General features: G+C 46.7%; 1 protein-coding gene across 1 annotated transcript; it reads left to right on the forward strand.

The window, feature by feature from the left end:
• Window positions 1–779: 779 nt before the first annotated feature.
• Window positions 780–17,961, forward strand: SALL3 (spalt like transcription factor 3). Its single transcript, XM_063077472.1, has 3 exons — window positions 780–861; window positions 12,728–16,224; window positions 17,536–17,961. Exons 1-3 carry the CDS (start codon window positions 780–782, stop codon window positions 17,959–17,961), a joined length of 4,005 nt encoding a protein of 1,334 aa, XP_062933542.1.
• Window positions 17,962–20,020: the final 2,059 nt, after the last annotated feature.

Below are 20,020 nucleotides of genomic sequence, written 5' to 3' on the forward strand. Positions count from 1 at the left end.
GGAGACACGAGCCCGGAGAGGGAGTCCGGAGAGAGTCCGGGAAGCGGGGCACCTGAGCCTGAGCTAGGCCGGCGCGCCGAGCGGCGCCGCAACCCACCACCGAGGAGCGAGGACGGCCGGCCGGCCCGAGCGCCCGGAGCGCAGGAGGCGCGGCGCCCGAGCGACCGGGCGAGACAAAGGCGCCGGGCCGGAGCCCTGCCCGCGGCCGCCCGCTCCGGGAGGGGCCGCCCGGCGGTGGCGGGGGGGCGGCGCGGGGCGCGGGCGGCGGCGCAGACACTCTATAAAGGGGCGAGCCCGGCGCGCCAGCGGAGACGGCGCCGCGCGGCCGCCGCCAAAGTTTGCTGCCTGCGCCCTGCGGAGGGGCGGCCGCCGCGGCCCGCGCCGCACTCGGGCCCGCCGCAGCCGCACCTGGGGCGGCCGAGGAGCGCGGCGCCGGAGCGCGAGCGCAGAGCCCGCGATGTGAGGCGGCGCCGGGCGGCGCGCGCCGAGGTCCCGCAGGCGCCGCGGCCCCTCCTCGCCGGCGCGGCCGCTAATTGCGAGCGCGGCCTCATTTGCATAGGCCGCCGGAGTCCGCTGGAGGCCGGCCAATCGGCGCGGCCCTCGGCTAATGGCCATGCATTATTCACCAGCCTAATTGCTCGGCCCCATGCGCGGCCCGCGCAGCCGCCGCCGCCGCCGCCCCGCGCCCGCCCGGCCGCCCCGCGCCCGCCCCGCGCCGTCCCCGCCGGCCGCCCCGCTGATGCCGCTGCCCCGTGCGGGGCCCAGGCGCCGCTAGCAGCATGTCTCGGCGCAAGCAGGCCAAGCCCCAGCACCTCAAGTCGGACGAGGAGCTGCCGCCGCCGGACGGGGCGCCCGAGCACGGTGAGGGCCGGGGACCTCTGGGGGCCCGGGGGTCTGGGGCTCCCATCCCCGCCGGGAAGGCGCGGGTGGCGGGAGCCGGTGCTCGCGTCGCGGAGTAGGGGAAAGTTCCCTCGTTCCCGCGAGCAAGTGCCGGCCTCGGGGACCCGGGTCCTTCGCCGGAGCGCGCGCGGCCGCCGAGAGTTGCGGGCGAAGTAAACTTGGCTCCGGGGCTCGGAGTTGGGTAGATGCGCGCGGAGGCCCGAGGTCCGGGCCGGCTCGGGGACGGCTCCCAGCCCGAGCGGGGCGGGGGCAGGAGAGGGTCCGTGCTGCCACCTCCGCGCCGCCCCCCGGGATCTCTGTGTCCGGACGTTGGGGGTGACCTCGGCGCCCTCGGGAACGCACCCCGACCCCAGCCCTGCTCGGGGCCGACCCTCGGGCGGGCGCAGCGGCAGGGAGCGCGTCCGTGGCTCACCTACCGCTGGACGCAGGCCGGGGAGGCCGCCGCCCTGGCAGCTTTGTTCGGCGCCGCGCGCCCCGGCGCCCTAGGCGCTGCGTGTTCGGAGCTGGCCCACGCCAACTCCCTGACCCCGGCCTGTGCCTCCAGAGCCCGGTACCGCCAGCAGGCCTCCTCGGGTGACCCGCGGGCCAAGACCCCCGCGATGTCTCAGCGCGTTGACCAATCCAACGATGCCACTCCGAAGAGAGTGGAGAGCAAACGTCCCTTGGCCTTTCCTTAATGGCCGACTTGGGAATTAAGCCGGGGCGAGCACAGCTGTGGCGCGGGGGGATGCTCCTTGCACGCGGTAGGACCCAGCACGTTTCTGGTGGGCTCCAAGCCTTCGCTTAGGCCGTTTGTGTTCTCTTGGATGCACCGAAGTCGGGCGCTGGAGGCACCTTTGCGTTCACTTCGCTGGTGGGAACTTCCTCCTGGAAACATCCCGAAGTGAAGGGCAGGCGCCCCGAAAGTTAGAGACTGGCCAAGATTCGGATTTACTGTGGCTAGACTTTAGCACCGCAAAGTTTAGAGCGCCCCGAATCCGCTTCGTCGAGTTACAACCTCGGTCCTTGGCGCCCAGGCTTGGGCGCACTCCACAGGGGCCCCTGGGCGCCGGGTAGGAGGCCCGAGGAGGGGCGGCGGCGGCGCGACAGCCAGGACGCAGGGCGACCCCGAACCTGCAGCAGAGCTCGGTCGGAAAGTAGTCTGTTGTTTAAAAAAAACGGGGGGGGGGGGCTGGCCAACTTTTGTGATTAAGCCATATAAGTTATTTAGAGGCAGATACTAATATTTTTACTATGAGAAGTAGGCTCTCCAGAAAATAAAAGGAGTTAAGAGTTTATCACACAGTGTTGCAAAGTTTGACAAAGCAGGTATACATCATGTCGGAACGGAGAAAGTGAGAAAAAGCTTAGAACGGCTGAGGATTTTCTGAATTAAATAAAATTAGTGAACTCGTTTGGGTCTTTTTGTTGCTGTGGAGGTAAGGGGGTCTTATCTATGTAGCCAAGTCAGCCAAGATTAGAACGGGCGATATGCTGAAAAGAAACGCTTGCATATGGTGGGTAGATTAAGGACAAAGAATCTTTTTGTCATGGAAATGGACTTTTTTGTTTTGTTTACTTCATCACGTAGAATTTCTCACACTTGGTTTGTTTTGTATTGCCCTCAATGACTACATGATCAAATGAATGGATTTATTTCTGCCGAATGAGAAAGACAGTCTTTCCTTCAAAAGAACTACATTGCATCCCAGTGAGGAATTTTAAAGCTTTATTATTGTGGCTCCTGAATAGCTTAAAATCGGCTTTCACAGCCGCCCCAAAATGCAACAATGTAAATACTTCTCAGCTTTGTAGGGTCGTTATCAAAATGTGCAATGTCTCCTTTTATTAAAGCATATTTTAATTAATAGAGGAAAAACCCTTGTATTTAACAATTAACAAGCTGAGGCACTGCTATTCATTTTTAATTTCAGTTCAGAAATGTGAGCGTGCTGAACTTAACAGTGTAAACATGTTGAGGGATATATAACCTATATTTGAAAACCTAAGATGGAGTAAATTATTTACAAGTCTATTTTGAATTCCCCTTGTTGCAGCTCGAATTTATTTAGAGATGCAACATGTTCAGGTTTTTTACTATGGTAGGATTAATGTTTTTGTCGAGGCTGTGTTCTTTACAACCATTCAGAGTTGTAATCAAGATATTACCACAGTTTCTGATCATATTTTGCAACAGGCCAAAAATAGCCTGTCTAGGGGCTGAGCCTTCTTCAAGTGGTGTGTTTCCATGCTTATTTTAAGGATGGTTTAAGCAAACTGTTTTTTTAAAGTTCTTTCTGATTTAATTATTCTGAAGCAGATTGTCCATGGAGCATAAAAGATACGCTGTTCACTGTTAAGTCAAGGAATGCTCATGTGTACATTACTCTGTCATACTGATCATCATTACTAAGATAACTAAGTAAAAAATGTTTTAAAAGATTAATGGTTGTGAAAACCAAATTACCCCAACATAAATCAGATCTCCTCAAATTTTTTAATTTTGTCAAATGCAGTGGAAAACACACCAGGCATGAAGTTACAAGTGAGCTAAGTTAGTTTACAGTGTTTTAGAGATGAAGTGAATAACTCCTTTGTATCACTTTGGGTGTGACATATTAATTAAAGCAATAGGTCCATCTACGTGCGGTAAAATTGAAAGCTATTGATAATGTCATGCAGAACAATTACTATATGCAAAGTTTTTCAGTATAATGTGGGGGGGCAAAGATGCATGGTCACGTTAATTTACAGTAAAAAGCCTATATTTCCTTTAAAAGAATTATAGCTTATTTTTCATGCTTTTGTTTTTAGGTAAGCAATGAAAAGATACTATACAAAAACAACTTCGGTGTTATCTAGACCTAATCACTGCAGGAATAAAATGTGATGACATACCCAGAATGAGAAAAAGTAAGGATGATTTATGTAAAGTTCCAAAGTTATTCTTTTCTAAGAATTTATTTTAAGAATCATTGAGACTTACATACCCAATAGAAACTACCTTTTAAAATTACTTAATTGCAAATTATTTCATTACTATTCTAGAAGTAAATGTGATGCAGTTTGGGATTCAGTTAAATTTATGCCACCAATAAGGAAATCCTTTGAGCCAGCTGAATATTTTTGTTCTAAGAAAAATTAATTAAAACTTCCAATGATAGTGCAGCACTTATCCTCCTCCTAAGAACTCTAAAAGGTATAAAATTGCTATCCTTTGCCAAATAAAATACAATTTAAGAAAGATGTATTTATTATGGTTAGAAAGAAAACATGTATTTAAGGAAGAACAAAAGGATGTTGTAATTTAAAACAATTTAACATCCTGTATTTTATTTGTTAGCACTAATTGCTTCAAAGTGTTTTTATTTTCTGCCAATTTACAGTATATGGCTATCTTAAAAATCCTTTTAAATGTGGTGAGCATGTGATTTAAGAATTTACTAGTGGTATTCACAGACTGTGTTTAAATTAAGGGAAAGAAGGCCACCAGTGTTCGGTGAAGAGATCTTTTTTCTTTTATCTGTATATGCATGGTTTGCTTTCAGCTCCCCCCAGCACACTACACACATTTACAATTCAGCATACCAAAAGGAACAATACAGAAGCCACTTTCTAACATTCACAGGCAGATTGTTTTCTGAAACATGAAAGGTAAAAAGTAAGTAACCAGGGGAAAAAGGAAAAAAGAATTTCAAACATTTCTTTTAAACATAACAGTTAAAAACTTAATCTATTTAAAAATGCACATTTCAATGATCAACAAAAAACATGCCAATTAATTTCCTCCTTACAGAGCGAGCCGATTATGTAACACTTAGGAAAATTTTTATGTACAATACATTTTAAACTTCCACAGCATATGCATAATCCAAAATTTTAAATGTGTTCTGAGCCAGAAAGAGAGGTATGGAGGAACAGCAGGAATTACTTAGCAAGCTGATTATTTTTGTATACAACCTGATGGCAAAAGTGGGTCAGATTTCATTTTCAACTGCAATCTCTGAGAGGCTTTACCATGCATCTCCAGGTAGCTTCAAGAACATTTTCTTTTAGGGGGAATTCAGCTGAGGTACAACCAAGGTTTCTAATCGGTACACTGATCGTCAGCTGGAATTTAGCATTCTTAAATGTAAGTATTGTCACAGGCTTTTACTTAAGTAAAATAAAAATCTTTCTGTTAATGAGGTTATGTACCATCTTTTAATGCTGCGAAATAGTTTCAAGAAGCATAGTTTTTCAATAATGTGATAACAGGAAGGGTTTTTTGTTGTTTTATTCGTTTTTATTTTTCTGATTTCTTGACTAGTTGCCAGAATAAGAACAACATATCTTAGACAGTCTCATGAAGATGTGAGCTAATTCTGCTACTGATGGGACAGGTTTGTAATTACAGCACATGTTAAGTTGCTACACATTTCCTATAAAATCAAACGTGAATAAAATCTTTGTGAAAATCTAATACTTTAATATAACTTTAAGTAAACTTATTTTATTAAAAACTCCATCTTAAATTTTTCTCTTGTAGTTTCAACACATTTATTTAAAATGCAGTTAACTGTGATTTCCAAGCAAAAATGGCAAGTCATGTTACAGAAAGTGTAAAATATTAATTGTAATGCGATAATGGAATGATCTCTATTAATGTTAGAAATTAAGATTGATGTGTTTCTTAATTAAAGGGAAGAGTTCTCGAGGCTGAAACAGTGTCCACCAAAGGGACTGATGATGTCAATGTGGGGTCTGAATATTTTCCTCTGTGGGCCTGTCTCTTCCAATCACCCCAGATTAGTTGTGCTCGCTATCTATGATCCCTGCCTCCTTTGCATTCTCTGCAAGTGTGCGCGGCCAGCGCGGCGTAGAAAGCCTTTTTGTCTGATGTCTGTGCAAAGGTGGGGGTGCGGAGTGCTGGCCAGCTTCCGACCGACGACTCTCCCTGAAGGTGGGTAGTTAGAAGTGCTTTGACAAGCCTTGCTGATTTAACCTTTGCCTGTTTTGCCCTGCCAGGGGTGGCCACTAGATGTCAAGCTCATAATACAATTAGTGCATCTGTGCTGTTGACCTTGGCAACAGGACTCACCACTGTTCTGTTAAGTGTTAACACCGAATCTGAGTGCTAACTGGAGATCCGAGTGCTAACTGGAGATCCTGCGAGTTTGCTCCGCGCTGCTCAGCTTATCAAATGCCCATCTAGTTCCGTACAAGTGTTTATAGATCTTAAAGAAGAGGAGAAAACGGCTTTCTTTTGTGTAGCTACTGCTTCTTGAACTGTTTAATTAACCCCGCAGGTGCCGCAGCACTTTGTCTTAATTCGTCCACATTACTGGTACTCTTTAGAGCGACCTTCGCAGCGCTTTTGATAATGCTATTGTATGGTTTCTACACATGCAGAGCCTCTAGCTCCCACTACCCAGGCAGTGGCTTTTCCAGGGTGCTTTTTTGCACATGTGCAAACTTGGCCCTTAGAAGTGAAATGGTGTTGTGAAGTGATGGCAGATCATGGAAATGATTTAGTCACCTGACCCCGGTGCCAGCGGTCTAATGGGTACAGTAGATCAGTTGATCGCAGCTTGTTCCTGGATGTAGTGTAGCTAGCTGGTGCCCCTCTTGGACTATTCAGACATAAATGTTTATACGTCTAAGTGGTTTTGCTTATTTTTATGCAAGTGGATTTGAAAAATGGCCAGCGTTTGGATATTTGTGTAGGCACCTTCAAGTAGGTGTGTCATGAAATAGCACATCTAATTTTATGTGTCAAATCTGTGAGACCGTGTCCTCCGAGTTTCAACCATCTGCATGTTAAACAATTGATTTGGCAAAACCTGTTTTTACCCCTTCACCAAATTTTGATTGAAATTGTTCACATCGACTGACATATTTCAGGTTTGTGTCTTTTTTGCTAGGCGTAGATAGTGATATATGTGTAAATGTGGCTACAGCATAACATCTCAATGAAAGCACCATTGTGCAACCTTGACGTGTGACAAACATTGTGTTATTTGGTGCAGCGTCGAGGGCAGACAGTTAAAGCAAGTATGAGTGCTGTCCTGCTCCCCATCTGCATATGCCCATAAAGGAAACAGTGTTTCTCTCCCTGGAGCTCCACCGCGCAGATTAAAAACTGCAAATGTTTTAAACAGAAGACAGTTGGTGACTGTGCCACAGGTGGTCGTGACTTAACAAATTTGAGATGTGGGCCACTGAGTAGACTAGCGGGAGTGTGCAGGTCAGAGCCAGCGCTGAGCACAGCAAGAGTGCCCTCCACTGTTCAACTCCGTGCTCACAGGCTCTGAGGTCTAGGGGAAAGGACAGAAAATTTTTCTACTGCGTCTGGAATTTCTTCTACATTGTTAAACACAGTAGGGGTCTCTATTTGTCTCCTCCTGTTTCACAGCTTGGGCTCAGTATGTGATAATTCATCTTTCTTTATGGGATTCAAAGCTATCATAAGGAGTTAAAAAGAATTAATTTGCAAGAAAATAAGTGTCTCCTAACAATTTAGGAAAACTTGGAAAATGCTTTCTAGATTTTTGAGATGGAACGGCAAAGGAGAAAGTATGTTTTCCTTTCCTGAAGATCCACGTGGTATTTTGAAGTTACTAATTCAAATGAAGTTAGCTTCCTTTTCCTGTGCTAAATGTTTTGCTTCTCCTTATGTTAATTGTAATTAATTAAAAATATGTAGCAAAAGTGTAGCAGAATAAAGGTGAGCTTTTGAGATTGATAAATGAAATTTTAAAACACCTATTTTACTACTTCTTAGCTTCTTTACAAGGCGCTATTCTCCTGAAAGAAGATTTACAAAGCCTTGCTAAGAACTGTAGTTTGAAATTTTCAAAGAAAGCATTATGTCTCAAATGTTTTCTATATGTTACAATGGTATTTTTCACTTGTGACTTTAAAAAGTTCATTATGGCTAAAAATTCTGCTTGTCTTCTGACACATCATTCTTGAAAAGACAGTGAAAACATGTATTCTGTAACAGACCAAGAATTAAAGCTGTGAGATAGAGAAATAGTTTGGGGGAGCTCCTTTCACACTGAGAGAGTCAATCCTAAAAATAGGAACATTTTTGTTAAGCACTCTGTATGTGTTTTACTGGTGACTAGGAAAAAACCATTTGTTTTTAAAACTGTCATCTTTGAAGTGGCTCCCTTATTAGAGGTTTTCTCTAAAAAGCTTGTGAGACCTTTTCCCTTCCTCTGCACAACTGAGAAACACAGAGAACCTGCTCAAGAATGTGTAAACACTAAGAGTCAGAACCCTGAAAATCTTATGTGTAAATAGCAAATGTTGGGAGAAATGAAAGTGAAATAACTGTATTTTTAGCCTCTTTAGTGAGGTGAGCGATGTAGCACCATGGGTTTGATCCATATCTGGCATCGGCAAAGGAGAGAAGCTGCTGGTACCTTCCTTCCTCACATTCTCACACAACAGACAGCAAATGTGAGCGGTGCTTTCTCACAGTGACCTTGACCAAACATATCTTATTAACCAAGAAGCAAAGAGTATTGGCCAAGCTATGTTACCTGGTGAATTGGTTGGCATTTTTCTTGTCTTGTTCTAATGTAAACCTTACGTACTATAAAATTCCTCCTTAATCCCTTACCTATTTACAGTTTCAAATCTTAGTTGTTGAACAGTCAGTATGCAAAAGATAAATTACTTTAACATTAATGATAATGTTTACACTGTACATTTTTTAATTTCCCCTTAAAAAGAGAAAGAAAATGTAAATAGCGTTGGAAATAAATTTCTCAAACTTGTTACTGTTATGCTATTATTATAGTGCCTCACTGACACGGTTTTTGCCTTGAAATAAAAATTTTAAGCCATGTGACTTAATGGATGTAATAACTTCTATTTATAGAGCATAAAGGCCAGCTCAAAATGTAAATTTAATTAAAAGATGCTTAAATACATTTGAATCCAACATAATGTTGGCTTTAAACAATGGCAGGATTAAAGGGCTTTAGAAGTTATATGATAAAACTGTGAACTGCATTCAGATTTTTCCCATGTGGGTTTTCTTGTTATAGAAAGCATTTAAAAATAAATAAATAAATAATGGCAGATTAGCACATGTACACTGTAATATATGCATTTAATCATTATGATGGGAAGAGTCATGAAAGCAAATTATAATAACTTATCTCTCACTCTCTTCTGAATGTTTCAGAAGTCAATCCTTTGGCTCTGCATGTCAGTAAAATGTCTTGATACTTCTAAAGAGCTCTGTCCTAGTAAAACAGGACCAATCAATTCTGTTGAAGTGCTTGTTATTATTCAATAACAGTCTTAAAATATGCAAAAAAATTAATTCCGTATGTGAAATATTAGTTTTTATTTGTATTCCTTATATTCGAGACTCTCATGACATTTGTGCCTAACTTTTATGGAATGCTAATCACATTCAGATTTTGATAGTGAAACACAATCATACCTTGAGCACATGAGAATAATAACTGGGTAAATCATGTTATTGGTATTTTGTACAAACCCCAACAGAAATTATAAGTGGTGATTCTAATTTATTTGCTCAAAATAAGTAATCTGAATTGTATAGAATTTTTTCCTTCACTAATTGCAGTATTTAAGATATGTTTTAGTCAAAAGTCAAATTTATTATAAAGCTTTGCTTATAAAATCCAACAATTGTCTGTTTGCTTATGTTTATTAACATAATGAACTGTTAACAGGTCCAAATGTTCAGAATGCTTTTTTTTCCCCCACACAATTTCCTTCTTAAATTTTGAAGGAATATGAGTGAAAGATTATTTTACTTTGACAAGAATATCATAATTGTATTGAGGTAATCATCACTTATAATTGCATTAAACAAAATGACTTTTATTGTGTGTCAGAAAGTGTTTAAATATTCTGTGCAAAGTTTCTGCCATTGAGAAACAGTTGTTATTTAGCAAACGTACCAGTAGGAAAAAAATGAAATTACCTGTGGGAAGATTTCGCAAAGTACACAAATTTGGAAGTGATCCCCAGAAATACTTAATACATAAAAAATGAATAGGAACATACAGATGCTAACCTTTAAGGTAAATAGAGATTTGTCTGGGTCAAGACCTTTGAGAAAAGCACAAGATCTTTGTGAAAAAAACAAAAGTGATATTTCTCTTTCATATGTTATAGTTTGTTACAAAGAAAATCTTGGAAATGTTCATTTGTAAAGATAAAATTTATTTACAGTTATAAAAGTTAATTCTTTAAACACTGAACTGACTTTACATGATCCAGAAATCAACCTAATTTTTAAGCATTTTCTCAGCTGTACTTAATACATATTCTATATAAAGAAAAAGTATTATTTTAATAAGATATACACTGTTAGTGTAAAATTTTAAATTTACCATGTGAATGTTTTTCTATGCCATATAAGTTACACATTTTATCTCCTCTAAATGGACTTAAATGTAGAAAACATTTTAAGGAATTAGAAATATTTAATTTGGGGGGTTACTTTTTAGAAAGTATTAAAGTAATACTTTTATATCAGCTTTAAAATATTGGAAAACAGATTTTTAAAACACTTGCTTGTTTAGTTATAGTAGTTATTTCTGCGTATATGTGATTGCTCAATGCAGATGAACTTTTTTTTCTTTAACAGCCACTTAGATTTTTTTTTAATATGTGGGCCTGCAGAACATTCCACTGTCAAAAAGAAATTTAAAAATAGAAATTCTTTGTATTTTTGTGGTAATTTGTAAAACCCATAACTAGAATTTGAGATAGTCCTTGTCTCTCATCAATCAAGAAATTATTTACTTGAAGATTTTAGGGGTTTTTTGTTTGTTTGTTTTTTGGTTTTTTGGTTTTTTGCCCTGTTCCATAACCTAAGAAGGTTTAAAATTAGATTTTGCATACATTGAGCAAAGTTGGGTTCTCTATTTATTTTGTTAATGTGCCTATCTGCTGTATAAATCAGCTGTGTCTTTGCTTCCAGCTACACTCAACCTCATTACAGATACCTATTACATTCCTCCTCCATACAGTAATGAGACTTCTCATTGCAGTCTGATCTTCGGCACTGAATTTAGTTTAAAAGTCTAGCAGGCTTTATGGGCTGTAAGTTCCTAAGTTCTTTTCCCCTTCAAATGGTTTAGCCAGTTAAGAAAATGCTAATTGAACACTGCTAATAATTTTTTAATGGCATGTATAAATTACCTGGAAATAATGACCTCATGGAAAGTAACAGGCTGGCCTCAAAAAATATTTTTATTTACTTTTTCAGTAAAGGAACTATGTGTTCCTTACAGGACATTTTTTTAAAAATCAGGTTTCTCTACTGAACTCAGTGATGAATTATTCTTTTTCCAAAACCCTAAAAGAAAGAGTTTAGAGACTTTTTAGCAAGTACATTCTGTGATGTTATGACAGTCAATGACTTCCGGGGACATGGACTTGAGCATGTTTTGTTCTCACACTCAACTGTGTGCATTTAACAAAGAGCTGACTTGCAGCTGTCACTCTTCTGTTTGAACTGATTTGTGGCTGTCACTCCATTTGTAAGCCAACAAAAAGCAGTTAGGGTCAGGAATATGCAGGCTAGTGCACAGAACCCAAGCAATTATTGGGCATTTCTTTTGAACCCAACTACCCAAAACATGGGAACTAGAAATGTTCTTGAATGTTGACTTCTCACTCCTGTACAGCATTTATTTGATCAGGTGTGAATTAGAGTTGCTCATTAAACGTGGTTGTTATTCGGCACAAGAGGGTTAGGGGAGACAGAGGAAGTGGCTGCTTACAACAGTAATTAAACATGTGTAACCAATTAGGGGGTTTTCCACTAGGGCACAAGCATATAATTTGCTAAGTCTTTCTATGAGAATAGATGAAAATAGGTACAAAAAGTGTGTCTGACTACAACATTCTCATGTTAAACATGTCAACATAAATGAACTTTAAATATATAATTTCTAGTTTGTTAACAAACCACTGAACTCTACTGGCTAATAACAATAACATGTAATTTTAGTTCATCTTGCCAAGAAATATTGCATCTGACAGAGCCAATTAACTATATTGAACATCATTAATTTTAGGCCTAGACTGTATTGATATTCATCCGCAAATCCTGTAATGTGGAGACGTACCCTGTCTGTGAGGGAAGTCAGCACAGAGGGATAAAAAGACTGGGGACTGGCTCTCTGCTCTAGCTCCGAGTCTGGGAGATTGTTTTTCTGAAGAGATGTAAAACGTGCTTATATTTTCTTTGTTACATTTACAATTGAAAGTATTTAGCTGAAATTTCCTACATGAAATAAATGACTATTGATTTGAAAGGTTCTATAGAATTACATTAAATTCGTACTGTCTCAGTGCTGCATAAAGATAATAAATATGTGTAGTCGGAGACCACACCGGAGTCTTGGTGGCCGCTCCCTGTCAGGTGCTGATGTGGGTTTGAAAGGTTACAGATTAGTTTAGCAATGTTAAGTGAACTGGCAAAGGCATCTCTAATTCTGCTGGAAATGAGGAAGCCCGATGGTGAAGGGGAATCCTAATGAGCCCGTCGAAAGCTGGCTTTGTACCCAACAGACAGGGTAGCTGCGGATTGTATGAAAATATTGGAAATCAATGGCTTCTATGGAATTTCATTAAGCAGCAGTATCCACAATTGATAGAGCCTCATAATTTGATGGATTGTGCTAAGAAAATGATTAGCTAGCTAGAAGGAGTCATAGAATACACACGCTGAGACGTCAGAAATGTTGAAGTGGGGTAATTTGTACAAAATAAAAAATATCGATTTTACTTATGTGCAAAATTTTGACGTGGAGGGCGGGCTGCCTGGCGAGCCGCTGGCTGATGTGAGCTCTTGATTTTCCAGCCGCCCCGGGGGAAGCTGCGGACGACGGCGACAGCGGCAACGAGAGCAGGAGCGGGAGCGAGGGGACCAGCGTGTGCGAGAAGTGCTGTGCCGAGTTCTTCAAGTGGACGGACTTCCTGGCGCACAAGAAGAGCTGCACCAAAAACCCTCTGGTGCTGATCGTGCCCGAAGATGAGGCGGCGCCGCCCGCAGAAGACTTTCCGGAACCTTCTCCCGCGAGCTCTCCCAGCGAGCGGACCGAGAGCGAGGCCACCGAGGAGGCCGCCCCCGCAGACAGCGGCGAGGGCAGCGAGGTGAAGGCCCCAGAGAGGGGGGACGAGCCCATGGACGTGGAGCCCGCCGGGGACAAGGGCTTACAGGGGCCGGGCACCGCAGGCGTGGCCAAGCCCACCCCCGCTCCGGCGCCGGAGCCGTCCCCCGTGGCCGCCTATGGCATGCCGAGCACCAACGTGACTCTGGAGGCACTGCTGAGCACCAAGGTGGCCGTGGCGCAGTTCTCGCAGGGCGCACGCGCGGCAGGGGGCGCGGGATCGGGCGGCGGGGTGGCCGCAGTGGCCATCCCCATGATCCTGGAGCAGCTCGTGGCGCTGCAGCAGCAGCAGATCCACCAGCTGCAGCTCATTGAGCAGATCCGCAGCCAGGTGGCCGTGATGAGCCGCCAGCCCCTGCGCCCGCTGCTCAATCCTGCAGCAGCTCAGGGTGTGCCAGCGCCGGCCCCTGGCCCGCTGCAGGGGCTGGCCTCGCCCTCGGCCCTGCCGCTTTCGGCCGGGGCGCCCCCTGCCGCCGCCGCCGCCGCGGGCTCGGGCCCCGCTGCCCCGCCGGCCGCCTTCGAGGGCGCCCAGCCCCTGGCGCAGCCGGCGTCCGCGGCGAGTACTCCCGGAGCCCCCGGTGGCGGCCCCTCTGTCCCCGTGGAGGGCAGCGGGCCGGCAGCCTCAGGCACGGCCCTCGCCTCCGCCGCCCCCACCCCGGGGTCCAGCGCGGCGGGCAGTGCCTCGCAGCCGCAGAGCGCCTCCACGCCCCCCGCACTGGGGCCGGGGCCCCTGCTCGGCTCGACCTCCAGCCTGCCAAACCCTCTTCTACCTCAGACCTCCTCAAGCAGCGTCATCTTCCCCAACCCGCTGGCCAGCATCGCGGCCACGGCCAACGCCCTGGACCCCCTATCGGCACTCATGAAGCACCGCAAAGGCAAGCCCCCCAACGTATCGGTGTTCGAGCCCAAGGCCAGTGCCGAGGACCCCTTCTTCAAGCACAAGTGCAGGTTCTGTGCCAAGGTCTTCGGCAGTGACAGCGCGCTACAGATCCACCTACGCTCGCACACGGGCGAGCGGCCCTTCAAGTGCAACATCTGCGGGAACCGCTTCTCAACCAAAGGCAACCTGAAGGTGCACTTCCAGAGGCACAAGGAGAAGTACCCCCACATCCAGATGAACCCCTACCCCGTCCCGGAGTACCTCGACAATGTGCCCACCTGCTCGGGGATCCCCTACGGCATGTCGCTGCCTCCGGAAAAGCCCGTGACCACCTGGCTGGACAGCAAACCTGTGCTGCCCACAGTGCCCACGTCTGTGGGGCTGCAGTTGCCTCCCACCATCCCCGGCGTGCACGGCTACACCGACTCCCCCAGTGTCACCCCCATCAGCCGCTCCCCGCAGAGGCCCTCTCCCGCATCCAGCGAATGCCCCTCCTTGTCCCCAGGCCTCAACAACACCGAGTCCAGCATCCCCGTGACCGCCGAGTCCCCACAGCCACTCCTCGGCGGGTCTTCTCTGACTAAAACCGAGCCCGTCGTCCTGCCCTGCACAAACGCCAGGGTAGGGGACATCCCTGTGAGTGGGCAGGTCAGCTCAGCGCCCACCTCGGCGGCAGCCGCGGTCTCAGACAGCGTGTCCACGAGCCTCAGTAGCCCCGGGCTTCCAGCAGTCTCCGACCAGTTCAAGGCACAGTTTCCCTTTGGAGGGCTGCTCGACTCTATGCAAACCTCGGAAACCTCGAAGCTGCAGCAGTTGGTGGAGAACATCGACAAGAAGATGACGGACCCCAATCAGTGCGTCATCTGCCATCGCGTGCTGAGCTGCCAGAGTGCCCTGAAGATGCACTACAGGACGCACACGGGCGAGCGGCCCTTCAAGTGCAAGATCTGCGGCCGCGCCTTCACCACCAAGGGGAACCTGAAGACGCACTTCGGTGTCCACCGTGCCAAGCCGCCCCTGCGCGTGCAGCACTCCTGCCCCATCTGCCAGAAGAAGTTCACCAACGCCGTGGTCCTGCAGCAGCACATCCGCATGCACATGGGGGGACAGATCCCCAACACCCCACTGCCAGAAGGCTTCCAGGATGCCATGGACGCAGAGCTGCCCTACGACGAGAAGAACACAGAGACCCTGAGCAGCTACGGTGACGACGGCGATGAGAATTCCATGGAGGAGGACACGGAGCTGAAGGACATGGCCAGCGACGTGGCCAAGCCACTCCTCTCCTACCCGGGGTCCTGCCCACCCTCTCCCCCCTCTGTCATCTCGAGCATCGCAGCCCTGGAGAACCAGATGAAAATGATGGACTCAGTCATGAGCTGTCAGCAGCTGACCAGCTTGAAGGCCGTGGAAAACGGGTCCGGGGAGAGCGACCACCTGAGCAATGACTCCTCGTCGGCCGCAGGCGACCTGGAGAGCCGCAGCGCGGGCAGCCCAGCACTGTCCGAGTCTTCGTCCTCGCAGGCGCTGTCGCCAGCCAATAGCAACGGCGAGAGCTTCCGCTCCAAGTCCCCAGGCCTGGGCAGCCAGGAGGAGCCTCAGGAAATTCCGCTGAAGACAGAAAGGCCCGACAGCCCGCCACCCGCCCCTGGAAACGGGGGCGCCCTGGACCTGACCGCTGGCCCCCCCGGCCGGCCGACCATCAAGGATGAGGCCCCCTTCAGCCTGCTGTTCCTGAACAGAGAGCGTGGTAAGTGTGCAAGCACTGTTTGTGGTGTCTGTGGCAAGCCTTTTGCTTGCAAGAGCGCATTGGAAATCCACTACCGCAGCCACACTAAGGAGCGGCCGTTCATCTGCACGGTCTGTGGGCGTGGGTGTTCCACTGTGGGCAATTTAAAGCAGCACTTACTGACGCACGGATTGAAAGAGGTGCCTTCTCAGTTATTTGACCCCAACTTTACTCTAGGTCCCAGCCAAAGTACTGCTACCCTGGTCACCAGCACTGCGCCCACCATGATCAAAATGGAGGTGAACGGTCACAGCAAGGCCCTCGCTCTGGGTGAGGGCCCGCCGCTGCCGGCCACAGTCCAGGTCCCTGCCGGGCCTCAGACATTGATGAGCCCAGGCCTCGCGCCCATGCTGGCCCCACCGCCACGCCGGACACCCAAGCAGCACAACTGCCAGTCGTGCGGGAAGACCTTCTCATCAGCCAGCGCCCTGCAGATCCACGAGCGCACCCACACTGGGGAGAAGCCATTCGGATGTACCATCTGTGGCAGGGCCTTCACCACCAAGGGGAACCTCAAGGTAAGAGGTGACGGGCTCCAGGCTGCATGTGGCCAAGCACGAGAGGACCTGGCCATAAAAGGCCCCCTCCACCGCCTGCCTTAGAAGCAGTGCAGACTCTGCCGGATATGTGTGTGTTGCGTTTGCGTGTGTGTTTGTGCGTGTGTATTCGTGCATGTGTTGTGTGTTTCTGTAGTATGGGTGTGTAGTGGGTAGTGGTACGTGTGTGTGCATGTGCCTGTGTACACATGCATGTATGTGTGTGTGCATAGCATATGGGTGTGTGTAGTGTTCATACACACATAGCATATTTAGAGTGTGTGTGTGCGTGCCTGCAAATGCACATGTAGTGTGTAGGTGTGTCTAATGTGTTCATGTGTGCACACACTTAATGAGGCATGCATCCCGTTAAGCAGCAGTGAGAGGAACACAGGTCTGGGCCTCTCCTTTCTGGAGGCTCCAGCCTGCTTCAGGAGTTAGGGTGACAACACACACTTTGCAACTTGGTGGGGAGACCCAGGGCCCAGTGCTCTCTTGAATCTTATACAGATAAACTTGGCCTTTAAATGCTCACACGTAATACACATAACACAAAAGTGGGGCTTGCTCAGTGACTTCTGGAGGGTCCTGTTCTGTCCACATGGCTGCCAAGGGGGCCCATGGGAAGGCCAGAGAAAACCCCGTCTTGCATAGTGTTCATGTTTAAGACCGCAGCAACATTGTGCATTTTCCTCGGGAGACGGCCCTTTGAGGAGATGCAGGGTGACTCAAGCCTGTGCTTTTTCACTGTGTCAGCTAAATGTGCTGGTTTCCGTCCTGTGTGAGTGCACATTTGCAAAGACAGACGGTGGGTCTCAGCAGCCTCTTAGAGCACGTCAGTAGGAGGAGAGCTGCCCAGGACTCTGATGGCCGCCCATTGCCCCGGGAGGTTTTGGAGAGAGGGGCACAGAAAGAGTTCAAGCATGCGATGATCTGGAAGGTGGGTTGGAGGCACAAAGGAGAGCCAGGGCTGGGATGAAGCAGCAGGTGAGGGCCTTTTTCCTCAGAGCTTCAGAACATCCTCTGGGTGGCCGTGTGGCCTTTGCACCCCAAGAGGAGAAGTTCTACCAGGTTTGTCAACTGAAAGCACATTCATTAAGTTATACTTGCTGGTTTTGCTTTTCGTATTCACTAAAATGAAACGTGGCATACATAAGTATAAAATGCTCAGAAAAGTTGTCCCCAAACTGTTGCTCAGCACAGGATGGCACTTGTGAGATGTGGAGTCGGGACACGTGGCCTCACAGGCCTGGACTTGCTGACTTGCGTGTTGTCTGTCCTTCTCTCACACAGGTGCACATGGGCACGCACATGTGGAACAATGCCCCTGCGAGGCGTGGCCGCCGCCTGTCCGTGGAAAACCCCATGGCTCTCCTCGGTGGTGACGCCCTCAAGTTCTCTGAAATGTTCCAGAAGGATCTGGCAGCTCGCGCCATGAACGTCGACCCCAACTTTTGGAACCAGTATGCCGCAGCAATCACAAACGGGCTGGCCATGAAGAACAACGAGATTTCTGTCATCCAGAACGGAGGCATCCCCCAGCTCCCTGTAAGTCTTGGCGGAAGCGCCATCCCCCCTTTGGGTGCCGTGGCAGGTGGTACCGACAAGGCTCGCACCGGCGGCAGCCCACCCACTGTCAGCCTGGACAGGGCAGGTGCAGAGGCCAGCCGCCCATTCACGAGGTTTATCGAGGACAACAAGGAGATCGGTATAAACTAGCAGAACACACTGTGACACCACCCTCTGTCTGTCCCGCGTCCGCGTTTTGAAGTTTGCGCATCAGGCTTTGGACCCGCCATGCCTAGGTTCTCATGAAAATTTTATCCACAACAGAAAATCTTTCACCGTGAGGCTGCGAAAGATCGTCTTGTAAGCGCTGCCTGGTACTCCCTCAGCAGTGAGTTTGACTGTTCTTGGGAACTCTGCAACCTTTCCAATACATTTGGGTTAAAAAAAAAAAAGTGCTTGGAAAACCGCCTTCAGAGCCAGAAGAGCTCAGACCATTATCCAGTTTGTTTCTCCCAAAACCTAATCCTCTCTGCAAGGGAGAAAGGGGGTCCCCTGCGGTATTCCAGTGAAACTCATTCGATGGTTTTGTTCAAATTAGTTAGAAACTTGAACTGTTTTTAGAACTCTTCATCTTAAAGAAGTGGTTTAGTACTCCCAATGCTGTATATCATGACAGTATCTTCGTCTGTAGTATTTATAATGTTAAGATTATGCGGGTAACAGACGCTATAATAGCCCCAACCTTAAATGAAGCTTTTGTACTGCAGAATACATCTGGCTGTGTGATTTTTTTTTTTTTTCAAAGCAAGATTTGTTTTACTATAAATAAGTGGATTATCTCAATGCAGGCAAAATTGTGAAGTTCTATTGGGAAAGATAGCATGCTTTTTTGTGTGCAAGTACCTGTCAGTAACAAGCCTTTTTTTTTTTCTTTTTTTTTTTTAATTTAAATATTTGTAGCTGCTATGTGGACAGTTGTTCTCTAGTGTGGTCTGTAGTCCAGTGGTTGGGGAACAACTTACAGGCGAGACACCACCATAAATTATTCACAACATTATAAACAGTTGTGAGTAAACATTTCACGTTATCAAAGCTGTACAATAAAAAGGTAATGTTTGTATAATGTGGTTGCAAACTCTTAATTTATACTATTGCACTTTTAGTATTTTGTATTAGGGAGGTTTGTCTATAATTTGGAAATTTAAAAAGATGTAAAGTATTTTATAAATAGTATTTCAGTTTAAGGAAAATGAAAAAAACAAAACAAAAACTGTTCCAGTTTCTTGTTTTGGCTTAAGGTCAAACTATATGAGAAATCTATGCTACTTAAACAGAAAAGCCACCAAGTCTTAGCTCCTCAATAAAATAGGGCCTGCCATTTCTTAAAATCACTTATTTAACTTTTCTACAAAGCCTATTTAGAAACTGTGACCACCCCTAATGAAACTTTGATAAATTAATCTTAGGACTGTGACATCAGTACAAGTCAGGAAATAACTAAGAAAACGTTGTATAGGTATAATTTCACTGTAAGCTGTTCTGTCTCTTTGTCACACGCCCACAAGAGGATTTTGACTGCCTAGTGGCACTGGTTCCCATGTATAGTAAGCCGAAGAGAAATAGCAAGTGTCTGGCAGGATAATCGGTCATAACCTGGGAATTTTCTGAGTTCCTGATTTATTATCTTCTCATATGAAAACGAAGCACAATGTCCTCTGATTATTTGAAACACAATCTTATGCCAATGACTTTGTCTAAGTTGCACCGAGTTGAGAGAGAAGCTCAGACGCTGGGAGGAGTGGCAGAGTCCGAACTTGAGCAGTCGGTGTTACGGTGTTACGTGTCCTACCTCATTTTCGTGCATCGCGAGCGTGCTGGAGTCCGATGCTCTGTACTTCCAACAGCAGAATTGTTCAAGAGCTATCACGGTAGCTGGGTAACAGTGCAAGGAGACGATGCCCCTGAAGAAAGAGTCAGACAGGGAAGTCCTCCCAGTCGAATCAGAAAAATAGGACAATCTCTTACTAACAACTGCAGCAACAAAAATCATTGTATGAGGATGGGCCATTTCTGCCAGCGTGTCACTAGACAGAACAAGTTTCAGAGACTCATTAGCTGTGTATTTCTATCGGAAATGAACATTGAACTCTACAGCTCTGTTTTCCACGGGGATGAGATGACACCCCCTGTTGAAGGTCTCTTCCACGGGATGAGTGATTGAGGGTGTTTCAAGCATTGGAATAGAAAACTGAGGTGGCTTAATGTTGCT

Source organism: Cynocephalus volans, chromosome 13 (assembly GCF_027409185.1).
Source record: "Cynocephalus volans isolate mCynVol1 chromosome 13, mCynVol1.pri, whole genome shotgun sequence".
Classification (NCBI taxonomy): Eukaryota; Metazoa; Chordata; class Mammalia; order Dermoptera; family Cynocephalidae; genus Cynocephalus; species Cynocephalus volans.

Excerpts from the sequence above, each read along its gene's own strand:
- SALL3 (XM_063077472.1), top strand. The coding sequence starts at position 780 with ATGTCTCGGCGCAAGCAGGCCAAGCCCCAGCACCTCAAGTCGGACGAG. Across the intron at positions 862-12,727 it reads GGACGGGGCGCCCGAGCACG|CCGCCCCGGGGGAAGCTGCG; the intron begins GTGAGGGCCGGG and ends TTGATTTTCCAG. Across the intron at positions 16,225-17,535 it reads CCACCAAGGGGAACCTCAAG|GTGCACATGGGCACGCACAT; the intron begins GTAAGAGGTGAC and ends TCTCTCACACAG.